The sequence below is a fragment of the Rasamsonia emersonii genome, assembly GCF_000968595.1.
Source record: "Rasamsonia emersonii CBS 393.64 chromosome Unknown ctg1118621760106, whole genome shotgun sequence".
Taxonomy (NCBI): Eukaryota; Fungi; Ascomycota; class Eurotiomycetes; order Eurotiales; family Trichocomaceae; genus Rasamsonia; species Rasamsonia emersonii.
The window spans coordinates 1-27,473 of NW_013563181.1; the positions used below are offsets into that span (position 1 = coordinate 1).

Below are 27,473 nucleotides of genomic sequence, written 5' to 3' on the forward strand. Positions count from 1 at the left end.
GGGTTGGTGACTCCGAACTCCTCCAACGGGACGTCTGCGGTCAAAGGTAGTGGCAAGCCCGATGTCACCACCCTCGTCCTCTCCATCGTGGCTCGCGAGGTGGGTTGCAACGTGAGCGATATGGAGCCCGACACCAGATTCGCTGACCTGGGGTTGAACTCCCTGACGGCTCTCACGATCATTTCCGCCGTGCACAAAGAGATCGGTGTTGAGCTGCCAGGCTCGTTCTTCCTCCGTCACCCAACTGTTTCAGCGGCCACCAAAGCTCTTTCTTCCGTTTCACGCCCTGTCTCTGAAACGAGGGTTGTGGAGGATCCGAATCTCTTGGTTGTGGGGGATTCCGTAAAATTGGCACAGGTCCCGTCGGTTGCGGAACAACGTAGGTCTTCCGCCCCGCCGCCCGCGATAGATCCCGCTCCGCTGCCTCTGAGAGATCCCGCTCCGTCTGCGGTCCCGACCCGCCAAGCTAAAACCAAAGCCGCAACAACCGTCCTGTTATCTGGGTTGGTCTCGTCCACCGACCCGGCCTTGTTCCTCATGGCTGACGGGACGGGCGGAGTCGGCATGTATGTCCCGTTCCCACCGCTTTCCAGTGGGCGACGAGTGTATGGGGTCGAGTCGCCGTATGTTCGGGACCCGGGATCGATGGGCGATTGCCTGGTGGAGGATCTTGCCACGGCATTCGTGGCAGCCATCCGCAAGATCCAGCCGGCTGGTCCCTATCTGCTCGGGGGATATGCCGCCGGTGCCGTCTACGCCTGGGAGGTCAGCCGGCAGCTGCTCCAGGCTGGCGAGACGGTGCTTGGACTTCTCTTGATTGATATGCCGGCACCGGCTCCTGTGTCCGCCGCGCTTTCTGGGACTATTCTGACCCCAGAGCAGATTGAAGAGGCTGGGTTGATGGGACCCGCCAGCGTCGGTGCCGGCAAGAATATTAGAGAGGTCCGATCCCTTCAGAAACAGCATCTCGCCGCCGCGCTCCAGATGCTGCTCCGTTACGTGCCGCAGCCTTTGCCTCCTGGTAAGCGGCCGGCGCGATCAACGGTCTTTGTCGCCCAACATGGCCTGGGCAAGGGCCGGGGTCTGGTGAAAAATCCGATCACCGAGTGGATCGATGCCAACCGAAACCGATCCCCAACGATGGGCTGGGAGTCTTTGGTTGGAGCGGTCGAACGACGCGAGTTGGAGACGGATCATTTTGCGCTGTTGAAGTATCCGCAGGTATGTCATTCTAAATGCTGAGCTGGAATGGGATTGGCAAGCTAATTAGTGGCTTGCCTCCAGATTAAAATCCTTGGTAAGATTGTAAAAGAGAGCGTGGGGTTGTTCTACACCAGTTGAATTTGAACTCCATAGCAGAATAGAACGCTTCGACTGAGTGATCACGACTGTCAATAGCAATTTCTAGCTTTTTTTTCCCCATAGTTTTATTTTATCAGCACGAAGTCGTTTCGGATGGATGTGATCTCACCTATAAAGCAAACGGCTATCAGAGAAAAACGAAGGAGACAGAAGCCGTTCCCTTAGGTTCTTTGCTGATAATGAGTCTAATCCTTCATGATTTCGATTATTTTTTTTTCTGATAATCGTTTTTTGTCCTTGTCGAATAGGAATTTTATAAAGTTTGTCACTTAAAATTCATCCTTTGCACTAAGACATTTTTTGGCGTTTCGTACTCTTTATATGCATTATACTACCTGGTTATGTTTGCATAAATATTTTCTTGTTGACATATGTTTCTTAATTATTTATTTACGTAAGTTTTACATATTTCATTATTTGCAAGAAATTAATTAATCAGAGTCCTTGGGGAAAAAAACTTTACTTTGTCCGAATGAGGTGAAACGAAATCAATCAAATCAATTATTCCAAGGCTGGGATAAGACAATCAATCCAACCTTTTTCGTCTTCTTTTGAAGATCTTTTCTTGTTTATTTACTTCTGAAATTTCGGCACTAAACTCGACCTTGATGCGATCTGCTCTGCGAGCGCGGTGATGGGCACGCTGGCGAGGACCTCAAACACCGTCAGCGTCGCATGGAGCTCCTTGAACACCCAGTTGGCCACCTCAACTGCCACGAGCGAGTCGACCCCAAACGAGTGCAGCGGACGTCCCGGGTCGATGTCGGACACGTTGCTCTGCAGCGATTTGGCCACGCGCGCGAGCAGCGTGCTCTGCACGACCTGGGCTGCCTCGTCCAGAGACTGGGCCTGCGCCAGCTGGGTTTGGACAGACAACGACGACTGACCGTTGGCTCCGTGCTGGTGGTGGTGCTGCTGGCTCGTGCCAGTCCGGGCTAGAATCGAAAAGCGGGCGTCGTCGAAGTAGAAGGGGTTGTTTATGCCGGCGTCCATGGCGGAGCGGGCCGTCGCCAAGCCCGTGGGGATCTGCACCGCCGGCGGCGGAGACAGCTCCGCCCCCGCCGCGGACTGCTGCTCCTGCTGGTCCGCGATTACGGATTCCACCAAGGCATGGAATTCGGCCTCGCGGATGCCGAACGCCTGCTCCCACTCGCGCAGAGAGTCGGTTATGCCCTTCTCGGCAAGTATGCCCACGTCACGCATAATACCAAGGTCCAACGTGATGGCCTTCTGGCCGCAGGTGCCGCGGCGGTAGTGAGCCAGGGCATCCTGGTAAGCGCCAGCAGCGGCATAGTTGCTCTGGCCGCGGTTGCCAAAAACGCCTGCAAACGAGCTAAGTACGAGGAAGAAGTCGACATCGGGAAGATGTTGGTGCAGGTTCCAAGTGCCGTGCACCTTGGGGCGGGTGGACTCAATCCACTGGTCATGACTCATCTTTGCAAATAGCGCGTCGCGCAGGACCATCGCACACTGTACAACGCCGCGGACTGGACCCAAGGCGTCGGTGCATTTCTGCATGGCAGCGGCCACCGAATCCGCATCGGAAACGTCCCCCACACAGACGAGGGTGCGCACGCCGGGCTGCTGCTCCTCGAGTTCCCGTAGCAGCGCCTGCGCTTCCGCTCCCGTGGCCCCAGATCGGGACAAGAAGCAGAGATTATGAGCCCCAAGGCGAACAAATAAGCGCGCCAGGCTGCGGCCCAGACCTCCCAGTCCCCCTACGAGAAGGTAGGTTCCGTCGCTGGCCAAGCGGACTCCCCTTGGAGCACCTAATACAGGAAGCATATCGCCCGTGCGGTAGGACAATACCAATTTACCGCGGTGCTGGCCTGTTTGCATGCGGCGCAAGGCGTCTTGGACCTGCGAGGCCGGGAACACGGAAAGCGGTACCATGGGCTTCATCACACCCGCATGGACGAGGGCCAGCGTCTCGGACAGGGCCTCCTTCAGCAGATCCGGGCGCTGCTTCTGGATATGGACCAGGTTGAAGAAAGCAAAGGTGGCATCCTGCAGGAAGGGCCGCATATCCAAACGCGAGTTGTCCAGGATGTCCTTCATCCCGACCTCGACGAAGGTCCCAAAGGGGGCAATGCAGTACCACGTCTGCCGGAGAATCTCGCCGGACAGGGAGTTGAGGATGATATCCACGCCCCTGCCACCCGTCATGCGCTGGACGCCCTTAACGAAGCTGAGGTCCCGGGAATGGAAGATGTGATCGTCGGGGATGTTATAGACCTCGCGCACCAGCTGCCGCTTGTCCTCTGAGCCAACTGTGACAAAGATCTCGAGGCCTAGATGCTGGGCCAGCATGATGCTCGCTTGGCCTACCCCGCCGGCGGCGGCATGGATCAAGACCGACTGGCCAGCCGTAGCGCGAGCGGTTTTCACCAGCCCGTACCAGGCGGTCATGCACACCAGCGGCAGGGAGGCCGCCTGCTCGAATGACATCGTCTCGGGCATGGGCACAGCGCAGTAGACGGGGACCCGGAAGATAGTGCGATGAGCCCCCTGGGCAGCAAACATGACTCGGTCGCCAGGCCGGTACTGGGCGGAGGCCATGGAACCAACGCGACGAACCAGACCAGCACCCTCCAAACCGAAGGTGCTGTCTGGGATCTGTCCCATGGCCACCATCACATCCCGGAAGCTGCGTAGGAGGGTCAGCGAGAACGAAAGAAAGGGATTGTTAGGGCTAGGATGAAACCTACTTTACCCCAGTTGCCTTTAACTCCACTTCAATCTCCTCGTCCGCGAGTGGCGTCTCGAGCAGGTCATCCGGTTCAAAGCAGAGCGAGTCCAGGATGCCCGGTTGGCGGACACTCAGTTGCAGCGCCTGGGGTGATTCTTCCAGCGGGGTGGGAACCACAGCCCTCTCTTTTTGACCGAGCGACACAGCCAGTTCGTCGTTGCGGGACTCATCCTCTACGAGACGGCTGACCTGAAGGAGGCCCGAGTCAGCCAGGAATTCGTCGTCCGGGCCAGCGGACTGCCAGACGCGGAGCACCAGATTGGCAAAGGCCTGTGCCTCCGTGAGCGGCGTGCCCAACACTTGCAGCGTACGGAACCGGATCCCAGGGACCTCGTTACGCAGACAGCGCGCCAGGCCCGTCACCAGGGCGGAATCCGGGCCCAGGCAGGGACCGCTGACCCAAAGCAGACGGTCTGCCTGAAGGATCATCGATTGGGCCGACGCAAAATCCTCGCGGCTGGGGTTCTTGAAGAGGGCTGCCTCCAGATCAGTCAGGACGAGGCAAGATTGGGCCTTCAACGCCGTCACATCATCCAAGCTCCAGGTGAAGCGACGGGTGCGGATGGACCGCAGGGCCAGCTGCTGGACCAACTCTGTAGCTAGGCGTTGTGCTGCGGGAGACGGGTTCGGTGCTTCCACCAGTGTGATCTCCTCGTCGTCCTTTGCCCCCTTCTCCTCCTTCTGGGACACGCTACTAACCACCAGACGGGACTGTGTCTCAGTAAATGTGAGTTCTGGCGTCAGTCCAGCTTGAGGGAAGCAAGTCTCCCAAGCGCTCTGGTCAGTCTCCAACGTCCTACACATGGTTAGCCAGTGAGATCAGATTCACATGGGTAAGAAAATACTACCTTGTCCACTGCAAGCTGCCCAAGATTGTGCCTAGACGCAGCTGAGGCCTGCTTATCTCGACCAGAACGATCTTCCCGCCGTCCTTCAACAGATTTCTCATTGTGTGGAGAACATCCTTAGGCGAGATCGACGCGTACCCCGGATCAAAGAGAATGATGATATCGTATGTGGCATCCAGGGCCTGCGAGCGAAGTTCGAGATCCTCTACCTGGATGGCCACTGCCTCCCGCAGGGAGCCAAACTGCTGCTCGACACTAGGTACAGCCTTCTCAGACGGGACGGAAAACGTGTAGGAGGCCGTCTGGAGAATCTGGCCGCAGCTGGGGAGCCTCGCGACTAGCGACAGCGGTGTTGCCGTTGTCAGACCAACTTCGAGAATGGACAGGCCAGGCTCGGTGTGGTGTCGCAATGTCAGGTACTAGGATCGCTTAGCAACAAGATCAACATACATTCAAGGGAAACCAACCTCATCCAATATCCGAGTGATCTCGGAAAATCCTGCTGTGCTCACAAGTAACCGGTAGATTTGATCCACCTTCTCCAGCAGCTGCGTAGCCGTGATCGTCCCCTGGAGAATGCCCGCGAGGTCTTTGCCAATAATCTCAGAGAACCCGTCTGCCATCTTCTCCTCCTCCGTGACCGGGTCTGTACTGTTTGTCAACATGGCTGACTGCTCCTTTAACCAGCGGTAAAAGCTGGCCTGGGGAGCAGCAACTTGATCTTCGGAGACCTGCTGCATTGCATCCTGGACGAAGTGAACAACAGCCCGTGATTCATCCAGGGAAGACGATCCATGCCCGGCAGAGGTGGCAGCATCGCGAATAACTGCCTGCAGCTCTTCCCGGGACAATAGGTCGATGGCGGGCTTCCACACGAGACGGAAACAGATCGGCCGGCCTACTTCTCCCGCATGGTCAGAGATCTTCTGAGCTCCTGAGATCTCGGAACAGCGGAAGCCCTTGATCTGGACGACTGCAGAGGTTGCTTTCTCATCCACAACATCAATGTCCGAGATCATCTCCCGGAAACCATGCGGAGACGACTGCGCGACGCCCTTTAACAGGGTCCCGGGGCGATTCGGCACGTCGGCGGACACGACCACCTCGGCGATTGCGATAGGCACCATGGCTGCTGGCAGGGGGGTCGATCGTCCCTCGATGGCTGCCGCCAAAGCAAGATGGAAAATGCTATCCAAAGTTGCTGGATGAATGGTATGCGGATGATCGCGATATGCCGTCGGTACCATGCTTTCCACCTGCGGGATGCGAATCGTGCCCACACACTCTCCCATCGCCCGCGAACGGACCTCGACCAGGTTGGCGAAGCTGGGCCCGTACGTCAGGCCCATGGCCCTGAGGCGCGAGTAGAACTGGGCTACGTCCGCGGAGGTGCGGCACCGTTGGTCGCTCTGCTGGAAACGAGACCGGATGGCGGCCGACTCCAGCGCCCGTTCGCGGCTCATCGTCGGGGTGTCGTCGTATTCGACCATTATCAGACCGGAGCAGTTCTGGCGCAGCGGGCCTTTGTCCGCCGACGAACTCACTGTGAACTCCATCCAGGCAGCGGCGGGGCCCCGCGTGGCGATCAAGTGCGGCCGCAGCTGCAGGATGACTTCCACCTCGTCGTCGGTCACCAGCAGGGCCGTATCGAGCCGCACATCCCGCAGGCGAAACGTGCTGATCGTCCGGCCCGGGGCGGATTCTTGGGCGGCGGCTTCGATGGCCATGGTCAGGAATCCGGCGCCGGGGTACAGGATCGAGTCCTGGATGACATGGTCTCGGATCCAGGGCTCCTCTGACAGGCGCACCATGCCGCGCCAGTGCCGCTCCCTCTCCCCCATCGACGGGCAGGGAGCTCCAAGCAAGGGGAGCCGGGGATGCTGGCGCAGACGATATTCCTTCGCGAGGCGGGACTCCGCCCAGAAACGGGCGGAGTGGTTCCACGGATATGCAGGCAGATCAACGACCGGCCGGGGCGGACTGTTCTCGCGATTCACCAGCCGGAGGTCCACTGGGACGCCTGCCAGGAGGAGATAACCGGCACATACCAGCGCGGTGCGGGTTGCGCTCTGGCCGCGCGATAGCACGCTGACATAGTCGACACCGGAGACGCCGTGTGCCTGCATTGTCTGGCGGACGGGTCCCTGAAGGGCGGAGTGCGGACCAACCTCGACCAGCAGATCGACATGCTTCAGCATATCGGAGACGGCGTCAGCAAACAGCACGGGCGAGACGAGGTTCCGCACCCAGTGGACGGCCCCGAGCTCAGCAGGATCGATCTGCCCGCCAAACACACTGGAGTGCATGGACCGGCCCTGGTGCGCAGATCGGGGCTCGGTGTCAGCGAGGAGTTCAAAATACGGGGCGGCGATCATCTGCATGTGCGGCGAGTGATATGCGGTATCGACCTTCAGCTGGCGACCCCAGACACCGGCTTCTTTCACGATAGCGGCAAGCTCATCAATGGCAGCAGCGTCGCCGGATGCCGTCACGCTGGTCGGGGAATTGATGCAAGCAATCACTACCTCGCCCCGGGTGAGTTTGTCGATCCATTTCGTCACCTGGTCGGGCGTTGCCCCAATGGCCATCATGGCGCCCTGGACTGTCTCATCCATCTGCTTCATCTCGGACGCCAGCAAGCCACGGTAGTAGGCCACTTTGAGGGCATCGGTCTTGGTCAAGGCGCCCAGGCGAATAGGCGGCGGCAATCTCGCCGCTGGAATGGCCCGTCACAGCGGACGGGGCGATCTGCCAGTCGCTGAGCAAGTCGACGAGAGCGATCTGCAGAACGGAACACAGCGCCTGGCTGTGAGAGGCAAGGTGGAGGTGTGACATGGGCTCTGGTTTGGCCAGTTCTTCCACAGCTGACCATGGGCAGCCGAGTTCCTGGCGAAGGTAGCGGTCTGACTGCTCAACACTATGCCGGAACACCTCGTATGTCATCAGCTCAACGCCCATGCGGGCCCACTGGGCGCCTTGGCCGGTGAAGACGAACCCGAGACGTGGTGTTTGGGCCGTCGTCTGGCGCTGCTCCGGGTTGGCCCATGGCTCGGCATCGAGCGTCTGTGAGAGCTCAACAAGACTGCCGGCCACGGCAAAGGTCTGCCACTGCAGTCGGGAGCGTCGGCTGTTCAACGTGTACGCCAGATCCTGGAGATAACGATTCTCTTCCTGGTCAAGTTGTATGCCCGCGAGATGCTGCGACAGTGCTGCGCGGACCCGCTTCAAGCCCTCCTTGTCCTGGGCCTGCAGCCGGAACAGCCACTGCTGTGACCCGCCGTTGATAGACGATCCGCCGTTCGACTTGGCTGTGAGAGTACGAGGAGAAACGTGGCTATAGTGATGGCCCATCCGGCCGCGGGCGTGTAGGTAGTGATAGGCATCGTCGATGATGATATGGGCGTTGGTACCGCCATAGCCAAAGCCTTGGGTGCTCACTCGCCGCAGGCCTTTGGTCGGCCATGGCATCAAGGTTGTTGGGACATGCACCTCCGACGGGATTGCTGGATTCCTGGTCTTGGAACTTGGCGTGGGCGGGATCCAACCCGTCTCGAGGACGAAGACACATTTGATGAGCGAGGCCAGGCCCGCGCACGCTTCCAAGTGGCCGATATTGGCCTTGACAGACCCCACGAGGAGCGGATCAGAGGCCGACCTGTATTGGCAGAATGTCCGCGACAGGGCTTCTGCCTCCTGAGAGTCGCCTGCGCGCGTGCCTGTCCCATGGGCTTCCACATAACGGGTCTCGGCCAGCGACAGACCGGCACCCCGGTAGGCGTCCTCGATCAATTGCACCTGGGCGTCGGCACTGGGCAGGGTGAAGCCCTTGGTATGGCCGTCCTGGTTAACCGCAGTGCCACGGATGACAGCGCGGATGGGATCGCCATCGCGGAGGGCATCCTCGACGCGTTTCAGGATGACGACGCCGATGCCATCACCGCGGCCGTAGCCATCCCCGTTCTCAGCAAAACTCTTGGACTGGCCGTCGCCCGCCAGGAACTGCTGGTTGGAGAAGAACAGGAACATGTCTGGGTTGAGGAGCAGACTGGTTCCGCCCACGATGGCCGTCTCGGACTCGCCCGTCCACAGGCTCTGGCAGGCGAGATGTGTGGCGACCAGGCCGGAAGAGCAGGCGGTGTTGACGGTAAAGCTGGGCCCCCGCAGGTCGTAGAACCAGGAGACGCGGTTCGAGGTGGCCGTGCTGCTGGTGCCCGTCGCTGTATACCGGGGCGCTGTCTCGGGGTCGCGACAGAGCATCTCTCGGTAGTCGCTCGTGAAGCTGGCCATGAAGACGCCGGTGCGTGAACCGGCAAGCTGGTGAATAGGGATGCCACCGTTCTCCAAGGCCTCGTAGGTTACCTCCATGATCAGGCGCTGCTGCGGGTCGATAGACTCGGCCTCGACCTGGGAGATGTTGAAGAAGTTGGCGTCAAAGGCAGCCACGTCGGCTTTTAAGAAGTGGCCTCCACGCGGTAAACTGGTGTTGATTTTCTTCTGAGGATAGGGATAATGGAACGCGTCCGGGTTCCAGCGCTGGGAGTTCTCCGAGTAGGCATCTGGTGGCGTGCTGTCAACTAGGCAAGCTCATGGCATGAATGGGGAGATTAGGGTTAGAAAAGGAAGTGAGACAGGTAGTCTTGGCCGCAAGCCCTAAGCCCTAGATGTAGGCTGGCTCGGACGGATGGACTTACTTCGTCCCTGGCTGATGAAGCGCCAGAAGTGCTCTGGCGTGTCTGCGTCACTGGGGAATCGACAGGACATGCCAATCACGGCAATGCCGTCTCTCCCAGTGGTTGGTGCCGGCGTCATGCTGCGGAGATGATGATGATGATGGTGAGTGATTGCGGAGACAACGATGAGGAAGACGATATAACAGAGGTCCAGGCCAGCAGAAATAGAGATTGTCTCTCGCTGTTTCCATGAGCCTCTCTTGCCAACTTGTCCCACCAACCTGCTTCGTATGACGGAAGCAGAAGCTTATCCCTCAATCCATCCCTTCTAAAGCCATTGTTCAGACTCTCCACGGTCTGCCGTGCCACAAGATGAGAACAAAGAAATGAAACGTCACCGATCCCACAGGATCAGAAACCCCGAATCTAGCGCTGTAAGCATGACTCAGAAAGGAGATCACGAAACGGTGTGGAAGGATGGCACTACCATCTCTGGAGGACAGCCGCATTTGATTTCCCACCACGTTACAATGTGCGGGATGCTGTACCACATATGCCAGAATTTGTATTATCTATCGAATTCAGAAAACCGACCGGATGGTCGCACACGAAATCAGGATAGGAAAGCTGCCCGACCAACTCCGCACGCCGTGTTTGCAGCTAAATGACTCGGTGAGGAGACGAATTCTTCTCAAATTTCGGACCAGGTATCTCGACATTTTCATCATTTGGGGTCATCTTATGTCTTTCGAAGGCCACAAGGTACGCATGTAGACAGTCGAATCAGACGTATTCAATTTTCTTAGTCGATCTGGTTGGAGTAAAAGTCCTGACATGTAGATAGGCACCCATTGCTCACAATACATACGCCGAAGTTAGTCTATACGAGACCTTGATCGTCGTCCGCGAAGTCTGCGTGCATTGCAACATCGATCGCCTCATGACTTGGACCGAAACCCTCCAAGTGATCGCCGACGAGACCGGCGTGAGCGTCGACGACATCGACAACCACGATGAGTTTGTCGCCCTAGGGATCAATCCCATCCTTGCGGGACTCATCGTCGCCCGCCTGAAGGACCGGCTGGGCGTCAATATGTCGACCGCCGTCTTCGAGCAGTTTCCCACCGTAGCGGCCTTTCGCGAGTATTATCAGACATCACTGGACAAGCAGTCCCAGGTGCCGCTATCAGTCGTCCTCCAGGGCAACCTGGCGACGAGTGCTCGCACCATCTTCCTCCTGCCAGACGGTAGTGGTTCCGGCATGGCGTATAGCGGTATTCCTGTCATCGCGCCGTCTACCTGCCTGGTGGCCATGAACAGTCCCTATCTAGGCGGGGATGGGTCCAGATACCGCTGCTCTCTCGAGGAACTCTCGCGCCTCTGGGTTGCCGAGATCCGTCGTCGCCAGGCTCATGGTCCCTATCTTCTGGGGGGCTGGTCGGCCGGGGGCTACTATGCCTACGAGGTCACCAAGCAGCTTCTTGCCGAGGGAGAGCGCGTCCACAAGCTTATCCTCATAGATTCGCCGTGCCGGGTCGTCTTCGAGGCACTGCCCATGGAGGTCATCCAGTACGTGGCATCGCACAACCTGATGGGCATGATGGGCAACAACTTGCCGCAATGGCTGCTCGACCATTTCCAAGCGACCCTCCGCGCCGTCGAAGACTACCATCCGACAGCGATGAGTCCCCTCGACGTACCGCCAGACACATATATCATCTGGAGTAGGGACGGTGTCCTGCCGGATGCAAAAGCGAATGCCACAGGGCTGGATCTGCGCGTCAAGGTGTCGCGTTTTCTTCTGCAGGGGAAGACCGATTTTGGGCCGCAGGGATGGGAACAGCTGCTGCCAGGCACGAGAATTAGCATCGCAACGATGTCGGGGACGCATTTTTCCTTGATCAGTGAGCCCTATGTCTGTGATCACGAACTAGAATTTCTGCTGCGGCTATTATCCAGGAACCAGCTGACTGACAGGCTGACAGGTGAATGAGCTGGCGGGTTTATTGCGGGACATTGTGAGAGACATTCCATCTACACGACAGACGCGCTGGGTGACAGGCCTCGATAGGTAGGTAAGTCAAGCGGGGAAACGAAGATTATGGGAATCTTTTTTTTGCTGAATAGCAAAGGCCGTTAGAAGGGAAGAGGGAGATGGAGACAGAAGAACTTCGTTATTGTCCTGTTCTCTTCATTTTCGTTGGACACGACGCATAAGATGGATTGGGAAGGAAGGACGGTATGCAGATCGAAAATAAGGAAGCATGAGCAAAGAAGAAGAAAAATCTCAAATTATTAGATGAAGAGTGATCATGAACGAAAAGACAAAGAAAGAAGCTTAGATTTGGAAGGAGCGGTGTGAACGAGGTAAGTACGACTGGCAAGGCAAACAAAGCAGGCATGCAGTCCTAGCCCCAGGCCCTAAGCCCTAGTTTTCCTAAAATAGAAGCAGTGATCTACCTACGTGGTTATGTAAGTCAAGCTACCTAAGTCCAGAGAAGAGATAAGATAAGAAGCATAAGCATTAAGCATAAGCGCTTCTTCTCTTCCCTTCTCTCTGAAGACCGCTCCACAATGGTACCACTTCTGACCTTATCGTCATCAGTTAGTTGGCCGGATATGCAGCGTGCCGGTTAGGTAGCCAACAGGTATGGTAAGATTTAGGCTGCAGAGCACAGTACAACTTTACTGTACCTTAGGTAGGTAGATTATAGATTAGGTAGGTAGATACACGTATCAGGTAGTATAGGAAACAGTAGCTGCTGAACCTGCAGCAAAAACCTCCCATACTAGTCCAGTGGTTACTACTGGTGGTACATTGCGTAAAGCTATACCTGCCTAATTAGGTAAGTACCCCATACCGGATGGGTCGAGGCCGGGTCACGGGGATGGATCTGTCTATGACCGATCTGGTAATTTTGCCGGCGGGGTAACAACATACACCGTACAGCTCTACAGTCCACAACAGATGTATTAAGCAATCCATGGATCCATCGATCCAGTCATGGAGAAGGATCATGTAATAAAATCCAGTACCCTCTTCCCGGATCTGTGTCAACCTGCAGAAGAATATATATATCCTCGTCTGATGATGTTGAGGAATATTTGTTCATAGTGACGTATGTACAGTACCAGAACATCTTCGACACTGAAGCATTCTGCTAAGGCTAGTAAGGTTAACGTTAATGACTTATCTAGATATACTTATCGTTGGACAATAACAGGCGGGTAATGCAATGCAATGCAATGTTCGTCGGTTATGGGCCGATCTAAGTACAGTAGTACATATCCTGTAGGCAGTACACCGGCACGGGTGCCGACCTCCTGTCCGTCAGGAAATTGCTGCAACCGGCCCGGTGACAGACAGTCAGTCAGACTGGCTGGCTGGCCAGCCAGTAGACACTGCAGCTATTATGCCTGCGTCTACTATCTGAGTAGTGTATAGATATTTAAATTAGATTTGTGTTGCACTTGTATACCACTAGATCAGTTATCTGCTTGACTTTCTGCAGTATCTATACTGCGCTGCGCTGCTAACAGTCGCTGACTCTGGGTGAGTGGACTCGTCAGGCCAGTGGGGGATATCAAATATTTTAAAATCGCTCTAGATATTATTTAGAAGCCAGATTCCATATAGCTATACCTCGCAACTCAAGGGAGACGAACCAGCGCGATGATTGGGGCTGTCAGCCTAGGCTCCAGAGCCATGCAATGCTCGCCCTCCCGTATAGGGTTGTCTCGCAAGAAGTTTGCTGGTCAGATCCAGTTTCTACAGATTCGACTTCCTGTCAGACACACGCATCATGATGTCAAGTCACGGCAGTTGCCATCACCATCTCCCCCAGCTAGGATATACACGGAGAAGTCAACGTCGCCACTCTCCATTCTACCACTTAGCGCAGTCATCCGGTCATTGTCTGTCACGACAATCTCCTCGGTGCCACTCTTTCTGGGTCCGACACTGGCAGCACTCTCGTTCCTGGCCAATTCCAAGTCAGCACTCCTGGATCCAGATCGGAATGGGATCCTAAACTTCTTCCTCAGGAAAACGCTCTATGCCCAGTTCTGTGCCGGTGAAAACCCCCCGGCCGTCAGAAACCACATCCGAGAGCTCAAGCGGATGGGATATTCCGGAGTCATCTTGGGTTACGGCAAAGAGGTCGTCATGGACGAAGACGAAGCGAGTGCTGTTGGCACGCAGACTCTCGATGACGCCGCAGCCAAGGAGAGAAATGCCCGCGAGGTGCTGGCCTGGAAGGACGGCACGATGAAGACCGTCGAGCTGGCTGACGAGGGCGACTTTGTGGCTTTGAAATTCACAGGGGCGGGCAGACAGGCTCTTAACCACTTGATCCGTGGTCTGCCCCCGTCTCCGGAGCTCGAGCAAGCCATTGTCGATATCTGTGACCGGGCTCGAGAACGCAATGTCAGACTGCTCTTCGACGCTGAGCAGCAGGCTGTCCAGCGCACCATCGATTCATGGGTCCTTGACTTCCAGCGCAGATACAACAGCAGCTTCACGCTTAGAGGCGAGCCCCGGGCTTTGGTATGTGGCACCTACCAAGCCTATCTTCTGTCCACTCCGAAAACGTTGGCCAGCCATCTTGCTGCAGCGCAGAAGGAGGGTTTTGTGCTGGGTGTGAAACTGGTCCGAGGTGCTTATCTCGGGAGTGACCCAAGGCATCTCTTCTGGGAGACCAAGGACGATACCGACGCAGCATACGACAGTATCGCCGAATCATTGATCACGAGGCAGTACGGATCAGTCCTGAAACCGTTGCCATCCGATTCAGCTGAATCTTCCACATCAAATCGCCCGACATTCCCTCAAGTAGACCTGGTCCTGGCAACTCACAACCGGAAATCCGTCCAGAAAGCCCGGGCTCTTCGCAACCAACAAGCTCGAACTGGACAGCCATTGATTGAAATGGCCTATGGCCAATTGCAAGGAATGGCCGATGACATCAGCTGTCAGCTGGTTCAAGAGTCCAAGATTGCGAAGCAGAACGGGGCTGTTGACGAGGAGGTGCCAAAGCCGTACAAGTATCTTGTCTGGGGCACGGTGGGAGAATGCACAAAGTATCTGCTTCGCAGAGGACATGAGAATCGAGATGCAGCCTCGCGAACAAAGGATACACGACAAGCAATGTTTGCGGAACTCAAGAGGAGGGGATCTCTGGGTTTTTTATCGAATAGGACTCACTAATAAGGGAACGCATACAGAAGTCAGTATTCGTCTCATGTCTGCTTGTCCATAGAAGATGGTTTATGTCTGAGAGCAAAGATATTCAAACCAGGGAGTGCCTAAGGTAAATCTTCTCTTCCACTGTATCAACAATGATTTAAGATATAGGGCGTTCTATAGCACACCACGCGCCTGAAAGGGGCATCATATCAGGTGCCTTCAAAGAAGGATTAAATTATATCCGCGTCCGGGAGAGAGGCCTTCCAGGGGTGTCTGTTCGTCTGAATTTCCACTTTGAGACAGACCATCCACCAACGCAAAGCAATCGCGTCTGATAGAAGAAAATCACCCAGGTGGCGACCAGACGCGTCGCGTTAGTCAGGCAAAGGTCTGCCAACTTCCCAGCCTCCTGACTTTCCCTCAGTCTTCTTCACTTTCTTTCATCCCATCCATGAAAATTCACGTCTCCCACCCACAAATCTATCGACACCGTCCCCTTCTCATCTCTTTTTATCGCACCTCTCATCCAAACTCTCCATCGATCAACTCACCGTTAAGGACCTATCGCAGGCTGTGTGAATCCACACACAGTACTGTGTGAAGGATCCTTCACTGACCCTCACTCCCCTTTTGATATTCAAAAAAGGGATCTCATATCATCATACCCATTTCACTCCCACACAAGTCCCCTGAAGTGCTGGGAGACATCATCATCGTCCTGCCCACCTCGTTCTCTAAGAAAATCCTGTTGAAGACACGTCAAAATGGCAATCTCGCATAAAGAAAGTGCAGTCATGGATCATGCAATGACTGAAGCGCTGATTCATCTCAGCAATATCACTGAATATGTGAGGTGCCCACCATCCTGAGACGTCAATTCTGTTGTCTATATGGTGACTAGTCTGACAGATTCACAGCTGCGTCGTGCCGGACAGAATGTCGCGGCAAATAACATTGGAAAACTCAGTATTGAGATGGTCAATGTATTTTCCACGGCGAGAATGGAGATCGAGGTTAAATATCTGACCGGAAAGATTGCGGTAAGTCAAGTCCATGAGAACAGGGGAAGCCGTGAAAACATAAAAAGCCGTCTTGAATTTGTGCTGACAGAAAACCAAAGGGCGAGAACGGACACAACGGACCCAATCAGGTCGAGAAGGATGATCACTCTCAGCAGGTCATGTCACGTCCAGGAATTCCTCATGGACAGGCAAAGCAAGGTGAGCAAAAGGCAGTGGGCTTGCAGAAGGCCCAGCATGGTCGCCAGGAAGGTGCAGCCAATTGGGCCAACGTCGTTGCCCGTAGTCCTCCCAACAAGACTGTTGAGAAGGCGGCCTTCCCAGGAGCGGCCTCCAATGGGAACATTCCGGCCATGAAGCAGCCGTCGTTGAACGGAATTGGTCACTCCCCTTCGATGCCCATCGAAGGCATCCCTGAAGAGGGCAAGGCTGGAATCGTCCATGTGCATGGCAAGACAGCGGGCAACTTTGTCCGGTTCGCCTCAGCGCATATCCACGAAGGACCCATTTACGAAATCCGTGTGGACGGGCCAACGAAGGCAACTATCATCTTCCAACACTTGCTTCACGCACAGTTTTTTATGGACCGCAACCAGGATTCTATTGCGGCGACGGGCAAGTCGTGCTTCGGCAGCGGCTACAAGTTGACCCTGGGAGAACCGTTCGAATGGCACGTCTCCCTTGGCCGCATGAACCATCCACTTCGCGAACGCCGCCGCCTGACTTTTGCTAAAGCCAAGCTGTTTGGCGAAGGACTGACCCCGGAGAAGTGGGAGCGCGAAGTGGCCACTCTGGCTGGCCCAGGAAACCTTGAGTTCACCTGGATTTTCAACAGTGGCAATGGTAAGCATGTCCCTAGTTTGTCATCTGGATTCAGGTACTGACACTTGCACGTCTCTTTCTCCAGCCACTGCCGTCTTCCGTAGTACCACTGTTGCACGCCGGGTGCTCGCAACTTTCCTCGCGTGGAAGACCCACCGCCAGGTCTATTACAACCTGGAAGTGTCCTATTCGACGGACCCGTGCGAGAAGGAATTGGTCCTCACGACCCAGATGAGACCGGGCAGATACCGTGCCCCTCGAGCTTAAGTTCGAGTTTAAATTCGCCGTTGCCGTATGTTGCACGCGATGCACGAGTTCGGAAGGAAGGAGCGCAGGGCCTGTACACGTGACCCTGGCAGGGATTATTGTCGAACGGGGAATTGAATACTGAGCAGGGTGACCTGGTGGTGATATCTGCTGTTTTCTTTTTTCCATTCACTTTCTTCTTTCTTTTTCTTTGCACATGATTGACGGTACAGGTGTTGGGAGATGGGAGAGGTCAGATTGTTCAATTGAGACGGAGATGAAGGAAGTCATGGGCGGTTAGGAGTTATTGAGGGTTCATGGAGGTCAGATTGTGTTTTATTTCTTTTCATTTCTTTTCTTCTTCTTTTCTCTGGCCAAGATTGTCACCAGATTGCCAGAAGTATGTAACTATGATCGTGTACTTAATAGTAATTCTGATTCTTTGACACTGTCCATCTGGTAGCTTCTCGCTGATAAGGTCTTCTGTGAGGCGAAGACAACGACCTCCGCGCTGTCCTGCCGATGATCCATATTGACTTTTGTAGCAGTCGTAGGAGTACGTAGGCCAACAGTGTAGAGTACTGTAGAAAAGGGAAGTAGGACACCATAGAGATAAAAAAATAAAGAGGGCAGGATCATACCACCTTCGATATACAGTACATACTGCTATATATAATCGTTGTTATCAGCAACAGACAGTGCACTGACTATATCGAGCATAGACCAATGAGAAAAGAAAAAAAGCCCGATACATTTAAAAATGGCTATTAAGAAGGTAATACCCTTTACAACAGGGCCATTACAGTAGTAACAATGTCAAACTAAGATGGCGAAAAGAGTAATAAATGTCAGGCCCTGGCGCAGACCTGACTGGTCACGTGGTTGCTTTCCACATGACCTCGCTTCTAGTCAACTTGTCAAGTCGCACATCGAGTTTCTTTGTCTTCTTTGTTTTCTTCTCCTTCCCTCTCTGTCGGTTCTGCACCTTTTTGATAGGTTAGATATCTCGAATACAACAAGTTTTGCCTTCATCGCGAGGTCTTGACATAGAACCGACCTTCATTCGTCTGTCTACCCTATCTCTTACAAACCAGCCGATCAGGAGGCGAGCCAAATCGACAATACGACACTATGGCTCGCCTAAGCCGTCCGTCATTGATCCAGACGGCTGAGGATCACTTTGATGAATTAGATGAGGAGGTGACTGCCTTTATGGAAGAAGTGGAGAACACTGAAGATCTCGATATCTCCGTCAAGGATTATAATGGAATGATTAAGGAGCTTTTAACCACCGGCTCTACCGAACTGAGGAAGCTGGTCGCGGGCCTTATCATGGAGAACCGAAACGAACACACGGCTTATTTGGAAAAAGAGGCTGAGTGTATTTCCCTGGAAAAGCAATTCCATACGGAACTAGCCGAAGCCAAGGAACAGATATTGGAGACCGAACGCACTAATCGACTTCTCCATGCTGAGCTCAGAAGGAGTGAGGCCGAATTCAAACAACTCCAAGAAGCAAGTCGAGGAACCTCTGCCGCTCCTAGTTCCGTTACTACCGGTATTAGCCAAAGGAATTCAAAGGAGCCAAGTTCGATGGGAAGTCCGAGAATCTAGAGCGGTTTCTCAATGCAGTAGAATTGGACTTCCGCCTCTACGAAACAAGCTTTCCAACCGAAGAATACAAGGTCGCATACGTGATGAAGGGATTTGATGAGAAACCCGACAAATGGGCGCAACAATACTATCGTCATGATCCTGAGGGAGTCCTTAAGAGCTGGAAGTTGTTTAAGGCCGCCATAAACAAGCATTTTGAGGATCCCGATCGTATTGCTAATCAGCAGGAGAAACTCCTTTCTCTTCAGCATAATAGCTCGGACGATTTGCTGGATCACATTACTGAATTCGAAACCCTTTGCTCTCAGGTTGACTGGCCAGAAAGTACTAAAGCCACCCTTTTCCTCAAATCCTTGCAACCCGGACTTCGTGGGGCCATCCGTCGGTCTGATATCAACATTGAGGATTACGATAAGGTTAAGCAGAAAGGGCTACGCTTAGAGCGGGAGTATAAGGAGAGCAAGAAGCAACACTCCGCTGCCAGGAAGGGAGATCGGAAGACCAGTTCCAAACCCAAGGATACTAAGCCTGCTGACGGTTCTGAGGATATCCGCAGCGAGCACCTTAGGAAGGGACTTTGCTTTAATTGTAACGAACCAGGCCATATCTCTCGAGACTGCAATAAGCCGAAGAAGGATACAAAGGCTAACCCCGCCACCAAGTCGGTAGCCGCGGTAGAACTACCTTCGGAAAACGAGTAAGCCTACTGACTACCTCCGCTATGGCAGTAGGCGCGATCCCAACTACTACAAGGAATAGAGGGCGGATGCAGCTTCGAGGAATCGGATGGTTACGAGGACGAAAGATTAGGATCCTATACGACACTGGCTCTGATGGAACCTTTCAGTCACCAAAGCTACGAGACGAATTTAACATGAAACCAATTCGACATGAGGAAGTCGAAGTACAAGACATCAGTGGAAGGAAGATTGAACTAGGAAATTCTCAGGTCCCTGTCTACCGAGTCAGAGGCCGAATCCCACGATTTGGAATTTTTGAAGCTGAACCGATTTGTATGCCCCTTGGACTAAGTACCGACTTAGTCTTAGGTGCCGACTGGTTGAGGAAGAATGGTCTATTGGACGACCTAAGGACGAAGCTAGGAATTACTGATAACACGTCAGTTTCCCCGGAAGAACCCCGTGATATTAAGAGTCCCACCAAGGACTCTGGAGACGACGATCCTAATGGACGGATCGAGAAGAACGACGATCCTATTGGAAGGATTGATGATAATGACCTTAAGGATCCTGCCAAGGATTCTGATCGAGATGAAGAAGAACAACAGGATGCCATTAATGCAGCTATTCGAGCTGCAGGAATTACCGTTACCCGAATGTGGACGCCATTCCACTACAAGGGAAGATATGAACCAAAGATTCCAAAGAGGTTTGAAGATTGGCGGATTCAGGTTGCTGCCGCCTTTGAAGAAGATCAAATGAGTAAACATCCATTCCCACAACGCCTTATCGACGGTGATGTTGAATTGCCAGAGATCTATGAGGAATTCCGTGATATATTTGAACCCTCTCGGATGAATCAGCCACTCCCTTACCGACCCGAATTTGCTCATGCAATTAACCTGAAACCTGGGTTAAGCCCGCCAAGTCTGCGTCAGTATCATCAGTCAGAGTTAGAGCTACAGATCACGAAGGAGAAGACCGATGAATTAATGAGAAGGGGGTTTATTCGAAGGAGCCAGTCATCCGCGGGTGCCCCTACCCTTTTTGCCGCAAAAAAGGGCGCTCCTGATCCCCGGATGTGTTGCGACTATAGGATATTGAATGGCATGACGGAGAAAGATAGATACCCCTTACCCTTGATCGATGTACTACTTGACCGCGTCCGAAAGGCAAAGTATTTCGTGAAGCTAGACTTGCGGGATGGCTTCCACCATATCCGGATCCGGAAGGGAGATGAGTGGAAGACTGCCTTTAAGACCCGGTATGGACTCTTTGAGTGGTTGGTGATGCCGTTTGGACTATGCAATGCCCCGGCAACCTTCCAACGATATATCGACCAGGCCCTACATGGATTAATCGACGAGGAACTAATCGCATACCTCGATGATATCTTGATCTATGGATCTACATTGGAAGAAGTACAGGAACGGACACGTCACTGCCTCCAACGCCTTCGAGAATGGGGGTTATGTGTTAAGCTACGGAAATGCAGATTCCATGTTCAGACTGTTAACTTCTTGGGCTTCCAGATCTCACCAGAAGGTATCTCTATGGAAGAAGACCTAATTCAGACGATCCAGAAATGGCCTGTGCCTAAACGAGTACGAGATGTTCAGGCCTTTATTGGGACTGCTGGATTCTATCGGCGATTTGTGCCACGATTCTCCCATATTGCCAAACCTTTGACGGACCTTACCCGAAAAGGAAGACAGTTTGACTGGGGACCAAAAGAACAAGCTGCCTTCGAACGACTAAAGGCTGAATTTGTGCCAGGAAGAATATTAATGCACTTTGACCCTGATAGACAGATCTACGTCTATACCGATGCTAGTAACGACGCTGCCTCTGCAATCCTCTGCCAAAAAGATGATAATGAGAGAATGAGGCCAGTGATGATCTGGAGCAAGAAGTTTAGCACCAGTGAACGCAAATACTCTACCCCAGATCAAGAACTCCTTGCTATCGTGTGGGGAATGGAACGATTTAGACCATATGTCGAAGGAGCTCGATATACTGTCATTGTGAGATCGGACCATGCTAATTTGCGAAATTTCATGACTACTAAGGACTTGAAACCGTTGCAAGTACGATGGGCTGAACGCCTAAGCCGGTTTGATTTTGTGATAGAACATATCCAGGGTCACCTTAATCCTGCAGACGGACCTTCTCGTCGACCAGACTATGTCATTGAGGATGAATTCCCCGAAGAGCCTAAGGCATTCCTCAAATTTGCCTCTGCATCCTTGCGATTCGAACAGTCTCCAGAACCAAATCAAGTGGAAATTGCCGCCCTCGCTCTTAGTCCTGATATGGAAGAAAGGATTAAGGAGAAATTGGTTACAGATGAGACGGCCACTGAGATATATAAGGATCCCCCACAGGGCTGGGAGGCACGTAATGGGCTCCTGTTCTATCATGATCGGTTTTATGTGCCAAAGGATGTACGGATGGAGGTATTTCGACGATTGCACAATGCCCCACTGGCAGGTCATATGGGTCAGAAACGAACACTCGAACTGATACAACGCAAATACTACTGGCCACGAATGAAAAAGGATGTTGAGGAATACTGTTTAGGATGCTCACAGTGCCAGCAGAACAAGGCTAATACTCATCTAACCTTTGGACGGCTCGAACCACTACCACCACCTGAGAAACCTTGGTCCCGAATTGGCATTGACTTGATTACCGATCTACCAAGGACAAAATATGGCCATGATTGTATCCAAGTGCATGTCGATCATTTTAGTAAGGGTATTATCCTCGCCTCAACTCGGAAGACGGCTGGAGCTAAGGAAGCCGCAATCCTGACTCGCAAAAATGTGATCTCAAAGAAGGGAATTCCTCGTTCATGGATAATGGATCGCGATAAACGTTGGCTCAATTCGTTCTGGAGTCAACTGGGCAACGATCTTCGAATGGAATTTAATCCGTCTACTGCCTACCATCCACAGTCCGATGGGCAGACAGAGCGTATGAACGAAGTTATTGAGGCATATCTTCGGGCTTTTACCAATTATTTGCAAGACGACTGGGACGAATGGCTCGACATGGCCGAGATGGCTTGGTGCAACTCAAAACACTCTGCCCTAGGAGTCTCACCATTCTTTGCGGAACATGGCTACGACCCCGACGTCGAATTTGTACCAGAACATCCAGGCCGGAAAATTACAGATATCGATGCTGCCATTTATGCAGACTTTATGAAGGAGCTTCATGAGATCCTACGGGAGAACCTCCAACGCGCCCAGGAAACGAACAAGAAATACTACGACCGCAAACGCGCCGACATGGTTTTTGAAGTTGGGGATCAAGTCTATCTCCGGACAACCAATATACGGAGTCAACGGCCCTGCAAGAAACTTGATCGAAAGAAGGAAGGCCCATTTACCATTAAGCGTGCTATTAATAAGAATGCTTACGAATTAGATCTCCCTCCGCAGTTTAAGGTCCACCCTGTGTTCCATATTGAATTACTGGAGCCATACCACCCCCCTGTTCCAGGACAAGAGGAAAATGAGGAACCTGAAGATCTAACTAGGCCGACTTATGTCGATGGCAGGAAGGAATATACGGTACGAGCTATTACTGACGCCGTTCGCGATGAGAATGACCAAATTCGATTCCGAGTCCGATGGGAAGGATGTGATGAAGAAGAGGATACATGGGAGCCTTTCTGGCACCTCACCAACTGCCCCGAACGCCTTGATGAATTTATACGAACTCATCCCGACTGCCCGGCCCTACCCGTTCGACCCGACGATATGAAGCCCAAATCTAACCGCCGAAGCACCCGAAGAGTTAGATGAATCAGTACCGCCGTGCAATTCGTCCCCGGCAAGGCAATTCATGAGGGATCAGGGACGACCCTCTGAGGGGGGGAGGTACGATGTCAGGCCCTGGCGCAGACCTGACTGGTCACGTGGTTGCTTTCCACATGACCTCGCTTCTAGTCAACTTGTCAAGTCGCACATCGAGTTTCTTTGTCTTCTTTGTTTTCTTCTCCTTCCCTCTCTGTCGGTTCTGCACCTTTTTGATAGGTTAGATATCTCGAATACAACAAGTTTTGCCTTCATCGCGAGGTCTTGACAATAAAGGAGCTGTTATCATCCATCAATGTTAAACCATCAAAGCTGCTCCCAGCTTCCTAACATGGGACAGTGGCGCAGCAGGGAGCGCGTTGCACTGAAGATGCAGAGGTCACCGGTTCGATCCCGGTCTGTCCCATACGCTTTTTGCGGTTTAATTTTTATTATCTATCTTCTTCTCGACGGAGTTTTATATAATGGAAATTAGGTCATGTTTTTTTTTTTTGAACGAAAAAAAATACAGAAATGCGTTGATTGGTCAGTTCTGCTTACTCAGCACCCGTCTGTGTTTCTTATGTAAGCATACCACAACAAAACTGCCTTCGGCCTGCCTTCAGTACTCCGTATAGGCTTTATGTTGGCACCGTATAGACTTTATATAGGCTTACATTATAGGAAAGCAGAGGGCCAAAGGTACGGAGCATTTTATAGGCATAAGTAAGTCTATGTAGAATTTCCCCTTCAAGCCTTCAAGCGGAACGAGTCGTTAAAGGCTTGTTATCGGAGTATTATTACTCCGTATTTATTCTTCCTCTACCTATGGAGTACTCCGTACGCGCCGTATGATTCGTCAACCTGCGGCCCCATCCAAAAAGGGGATAGTGGCGCAGTAGGGAGCGCGTTGCACTGAAGATGCAGAGGTCACCGGTTCAATCCCGGTCTGTCCCAAATGTCCACAGTGTTTTTTTTTTCTTCGGTTTTAATTTTTAACTCTGTGGCAAGTCTTCGAAGACTAGAGGTTGAGGTATTGTTCAGCGGTTGCAAATAATAGATAGTTATCCTTCATTATCCTATTCGGGCGATGTCCGAGTAGGAATACGATATTCTGACCTATGTACTGTACCTAGGGTAGCTTTCGATAAGAACAAGATTACTGTCTTAGGAACACCTTGTGAGAATACTCCGTACTCCCCCATACTGGATTGCGTGCTGTCGATATTCGCCGTCTTGGCAGCGCCTTAAATACGGGGCATTGCTACCTCCTTCGGCAAGAGTTCGGCTCGAGGATCCCCACGCACACGTAAAGGTCCACTTGGTGATTGCTTCTGATTGGATTGGATTATAATCAAGCATTGCCGGCATGGCCATGGTGAGTTCCTGTTACGTTGTGCGTTTACTGAACTTTACGCCACGATGATCTACTGCGGAGTAGAATTTGCTGCACTCACTGTCGTCCTTAAGACGCGCCTGCATTCCAGAGTCATGATCAACTGAATCATCATGCCTACTCCAATGTGGACGACAGCGTAGAGCAGACAACTAAGGGGCAGTTGATCCGTCGATGACCAGTGACTCCTGTTGGCCTGTTCTGGTCTGCGTGGATCAACTATCCCAGCGTGCATTTGGTTCTCAGTGAGATTGGTACTGCGTTTGTTCTCACGTCAGCATCAACCAGCTAGTTGATGCCTATGTACTCTCTACGGAGTACGCTGGCCCGCACTGGCCGGAAATGTGTGATTTGAGCGCTGTTTGGCGCCGAGTTGTGATATTTCCCTCGATAATTTTCTCTCTATTGATAATCTAGCCTCTCTTCACCACCTGGAAGAGTCGGATAACGGGCGAAGATCTGGAGAAAGCAAAGGTCAGAAATGAGGAACGGGGTGGAATTGACACTGCGAAGGTGTTGAAAGGAATTACCTCGGCACAGTATCCATCAGCGTTGAACATAGATTCATCAGAAACTTGACTGTTTCATTTTGTACGGAGAGAAAATAAGCATTATTCATTCCGTCATAGAGCGAATGGTCTTTTCTCGTTGAGGTTCTGCAATCACGTGCTCGCAGATCCGATGTCTAGCATCATTCGAGACATGATAACGTGCATAGCAAGTTGGATAAAAAAGAAAACACCCCAGAAAGCTTCCTATTGGAACAACAACCGGTCACTGTTAGGCAAAGTCAGACGTCATATGGGAGTGCCGTCGAGCCTATAAGAAAGTGGGAAAAGACGCCGACTGTGGCAATGCAAAGGACTCGCGTTCCGGTTCTGTGCAACCTTGGGCGCAGAAGGGGTGGCGATATTTTCTTTCTTCTCTTTATGTCTGCTGCTCCGTTATCAGAATCTCGTGTGACTGAGGGCGTCGATTGAGGCGCGAAAGTTCGAGAAGACAGAAAGGCCTGAATGCTCGTCTCGGCTGAGGCGAACCATGGTGCCGGTCACGGGATTCCACAGGCGTGGGAAATGCCCAAAATAGAAGCCAATCATGTCAGCTCGCGATGCAGCGGCATACGCATGCGTCTTGTCTCTGCTCCCACAGCGAATGGATCGAGCCTCTGGACGCTCTGCAAGGGGCCAGTGACAGACTTGTCAGACAAGATCCACCCGCATGGCCGGGCAGGGCATTGTGATTGTTGTTGTTGCAACAGGGTCCACGTTTCATCGAGACAGCTGGTGGTCAACGCAACTGTCTCAGGGCCATGATGAATTGAATAATACCTACCTAGCACTCCAAGAGATACGCAGATCCTGCTGGTGCGCGCGAGGGAACGGTGCGAACCTAGCGGCAGCCGGCCCCTCCGACTAGCCGAGCTGCACAGCATGACAGCCTGCCAATCAGCCGCCGACAGCCCGTCTGGGGATTCGTGGTGCTTCTCCACCGCGCCTCCCTTAAGACTGCCCGCTCCCTCGCACCTGCCCCCTCGGCCTCTTCGAGTTCCATCCGCTGCTTTCGCTCCCCGGGGCGCTCCTCTCGCTCGCTCTCCACTGTCAATTAATTGCTTAATTAATCCCTAATCTCGCACTCGTTGCGGCTGCTCGCAGTGACGGTCTCGATCGTTGTCCTCACTGCTCCCTCTCGTTTGCATCTACCTCGATCTGACCTGCAGTACTGTTATTTAATAATAATCTCGCTTCTTCTGTGTACTAGTTGATTGATTCGCCTCTTGCACATATCCTCGTCCCTATATACCATCATGGTCCGCTTCATCGCTGCGGCCCTCCTGGCCGCTCTGTCCGCGTATGTCGTGGCGGACGACACCGTCACCTGCAGTCCGACGCAGAAGTGCCCGGCTGACAAGCCATGCTGCTCCCGTGAGTGTCCCACATGGCCGGCCACATGGTTGACAGGGCGGATGGCTGACGGCTGACTGGAATGTAGAGTACGGAGAATGTGGAGTGGGCGCCTACTGCCTGGGCGGCTGCGATCCGCTCTCGTCTCACTCGATCGACTCGTGCGCGCCCGCCCCCGTCTGCGAGAGCAAGACTTACACGTGGGAGAACCTCGACTCCGTCCAGCCCAACACCAAGTATCTCGGTGATGCCAGCAAGGCCGACTGGGTGTCCAGCGGCTCGCCGCTCATCAGCAACGGCAACCTGCTGCTGACCATGGCCCCCCACACCGTTGGCACGCTGTTGGCCAACAACCACTATGTCTGGTACGGCAAGGTCTCGGCCAAGCTCAAGACCAGCCGCGGTGCCGGTGTCGTCACTGCCTTCATCCTGCTGTCCGACGTCAAGGACGAGATCGACTGGGAGTTTGTGGGTACTGAGTTGACGACCGGTCAGACCAACTACTACTGGCAGGGTGTTCTGGACTGTACGTCCCTCTCTCAATCCTGGCCGTCTTGGGGCGATTGCTAACAGGCTCCGCAGATGACAACGAGGTCAACGCGTCGACCACCGACACCTTCGAGAACTGGCACACGTACGAGATCGACTGGCAGCCCGACCAGATCACCTGGTCGATCGACGGGCAATCCGTGCGCACGCTGCAGCGGGAGAAGACCTGGAACGCCACGGCGAACCGGTACCAGTACCCCCAGACGCCGGCGCGTGTGCAGCTGTCCCTGTGGCCGGCCGGTCTGCCGACCAACGCCCCCGGTACGATCGCCTGGGCCGGTGGTGAGATCGACTGGAACAGCGAGGACATCAAGCAGCACGGCTACGACTATGCCACCTTCGGCGAGATCACGATTCAGTGCTACGACCCTCCGGCGGGGGCCAACATCCAGGGCAACTCGTCCTACGTCTACACGAATGCGTTGGGCCTCAACAGCTCAGTGGAGATCACCAACAAGAGCACGGTTCTGGCCTCGTTCGAGGCGACTGGCACGAACATGACGGCCGGTGCGTCGTTGGCGACGGCCTCGGGGGCCACGCCGTCCGTGTCGGACAGCGTGCCGGGGTCGAGCAGCGGCGGTACCGGCGCCCAGGGCTCGTCCAGCGGCTCGTCCAGCGGCTCGTCTAGC

At 53.5% G+C, this 27,473-nt stretch overlaps 7 protein-coding genes across 7 annotated transcripts; 6 read left to right on the plus strand and 1 right to left on the minus strand.

Moving 5' to 3' along the window:
- Positions 1 to 1,242, plus strand: T310_4322 (Polyketide synthase; the record flags this gene model as incomplete). The annotated part of the gene is made up of 2 exons (XM_013472801.1): positions 1 to 99; positions 358 to 1,242. Coding segments are annotated over 2 exons (984 nt in total), but the record flags the coding sequence as incomplete, so codon positions are not given.
- Positions 1,243 to 1,935: 693 nt separating this feature from the next.
- On the minus strand, positions 1,936 to 9,768 carry T310_4323 (Enoyl-[acyl-carrier-protein] reductase (NADH); the record flags this gene model as incomplete). Its single annotated transcript, XM_013472802.1, has 6 exons — positions 1,936 to 3,978; positions 4,076 to 4,907; positions 4,960 to 5,378; positions 5,427 to 7,556; positions 7,591 to 9,533; positions 9,651 to 9,768. 6 exons carry the CDS (start codon positions 9,766 to 9,768, stop codon positions 1,936 to 1,938), a joined length of 7,485 nt encoding a protein of 2,494 aa, XP_013328256.1.
- Positions 9,769 to 10,293: 525 nt separating this feature from the next.
- Positions 10,294 to 12,471, plus strand: T310_4324 (Polyketide synthase; the record flags this gene model as incomplete). The annotated part of the gene is made up of 8 exons (XM_013472803.1): positions 10,294 to 10,301; positions 10,337 to 10,391; positions 10,474 to 11,415; positions 11,615 to 11,700; positions 11,960 to 11,996; positions 12,042 to 12,101; positions 12,333 to 12,348; positions 12,404 to 12,471. The coding sequence occupies 8 exons, from the start codon at positions 10,294 to 10,296 to the stop codon at positions 12,469 to 12,471; spliced, it is 1,272 nt and encodes a 423-aa protein (XP_013328257.1).
- An 831-nt stretch (positions 12,472 to 13,302) lies between these two features.
- On the plus strand, positions 13,303 to 14,835 carry T310_4325 (Proline oxidase; the record flags this gene model as incomplete). Its single annotated transcript, XM_013472804.1, has 1 exon — positions 13,303 to 14,835. The coding sequence occupies one exon, from the start codon at positions 13,303 to 13,305 to the stop codon at positions 14,833 to 14,835; it is 1,533 nt and encodes a 510-aa protein (XP_013328258.1).
- Positions 14,836 to 15,815: 980 nt separating this feature from the next.
- Positions 15,816 to 16,922, plus strand: T310_4326 (uncharacterized protein; the record flags this gene model as incomplete). Its single annotated transcript, XM_013472805.1, has 3 exons — positions 15,816 to 15,854; positions 15,935 to 16,676; positions 16,711 to 16,922. The coding sequence occupies 3 exons, from the start codon at positions 15,816 to 15,818 to the stop codon at positions 16,920 to 16,922; spliced, it is 993 nt and encodes a 330-aa protein (XP_013328259.1).
- A 1,110-nt stretch (positions 16,923 to 18,032) lies between these two features.
- On the plus strand, positions 18,033 to 23,007 carry T310_4327 (Transposon-encoded protein with TYA; the record flags this gene model as incomplete). The annotated part of the gene is made up of 5 exons (XM_013472806.1): positions 18,033 to 18,459; positions 18,579 to 19,212; positions 19,465 to 19,528; positions 19,585 to 21,639; positions 21,787 to 23,007. 5 exons carry the CDS (start codon positions 18,033 to 18,035, stop codon positions 23,005 to 23,007), a joined length of 4,401 nt encoding a protein of 1,466 aa, XP_013328260.1.
- Positions 23,008 to 26,198: 3,191 nt separating this feature from the next.
- T310_4328 (Cell wall glucanase) lies at positions 26,199 to 27,473 on the plus strand (the record flags this gene model as incomplete). Its single annotated transcript, XM_013472807.1, has 3 exons — positions 26,199 to 26,316; positions 26,384 to 26,821; positions 26,878 to 27,473. Coding segments are annotated over 3 exons (1,152 nt in total), but the record flags the coding sequence as incomplete, so codon positions are not given.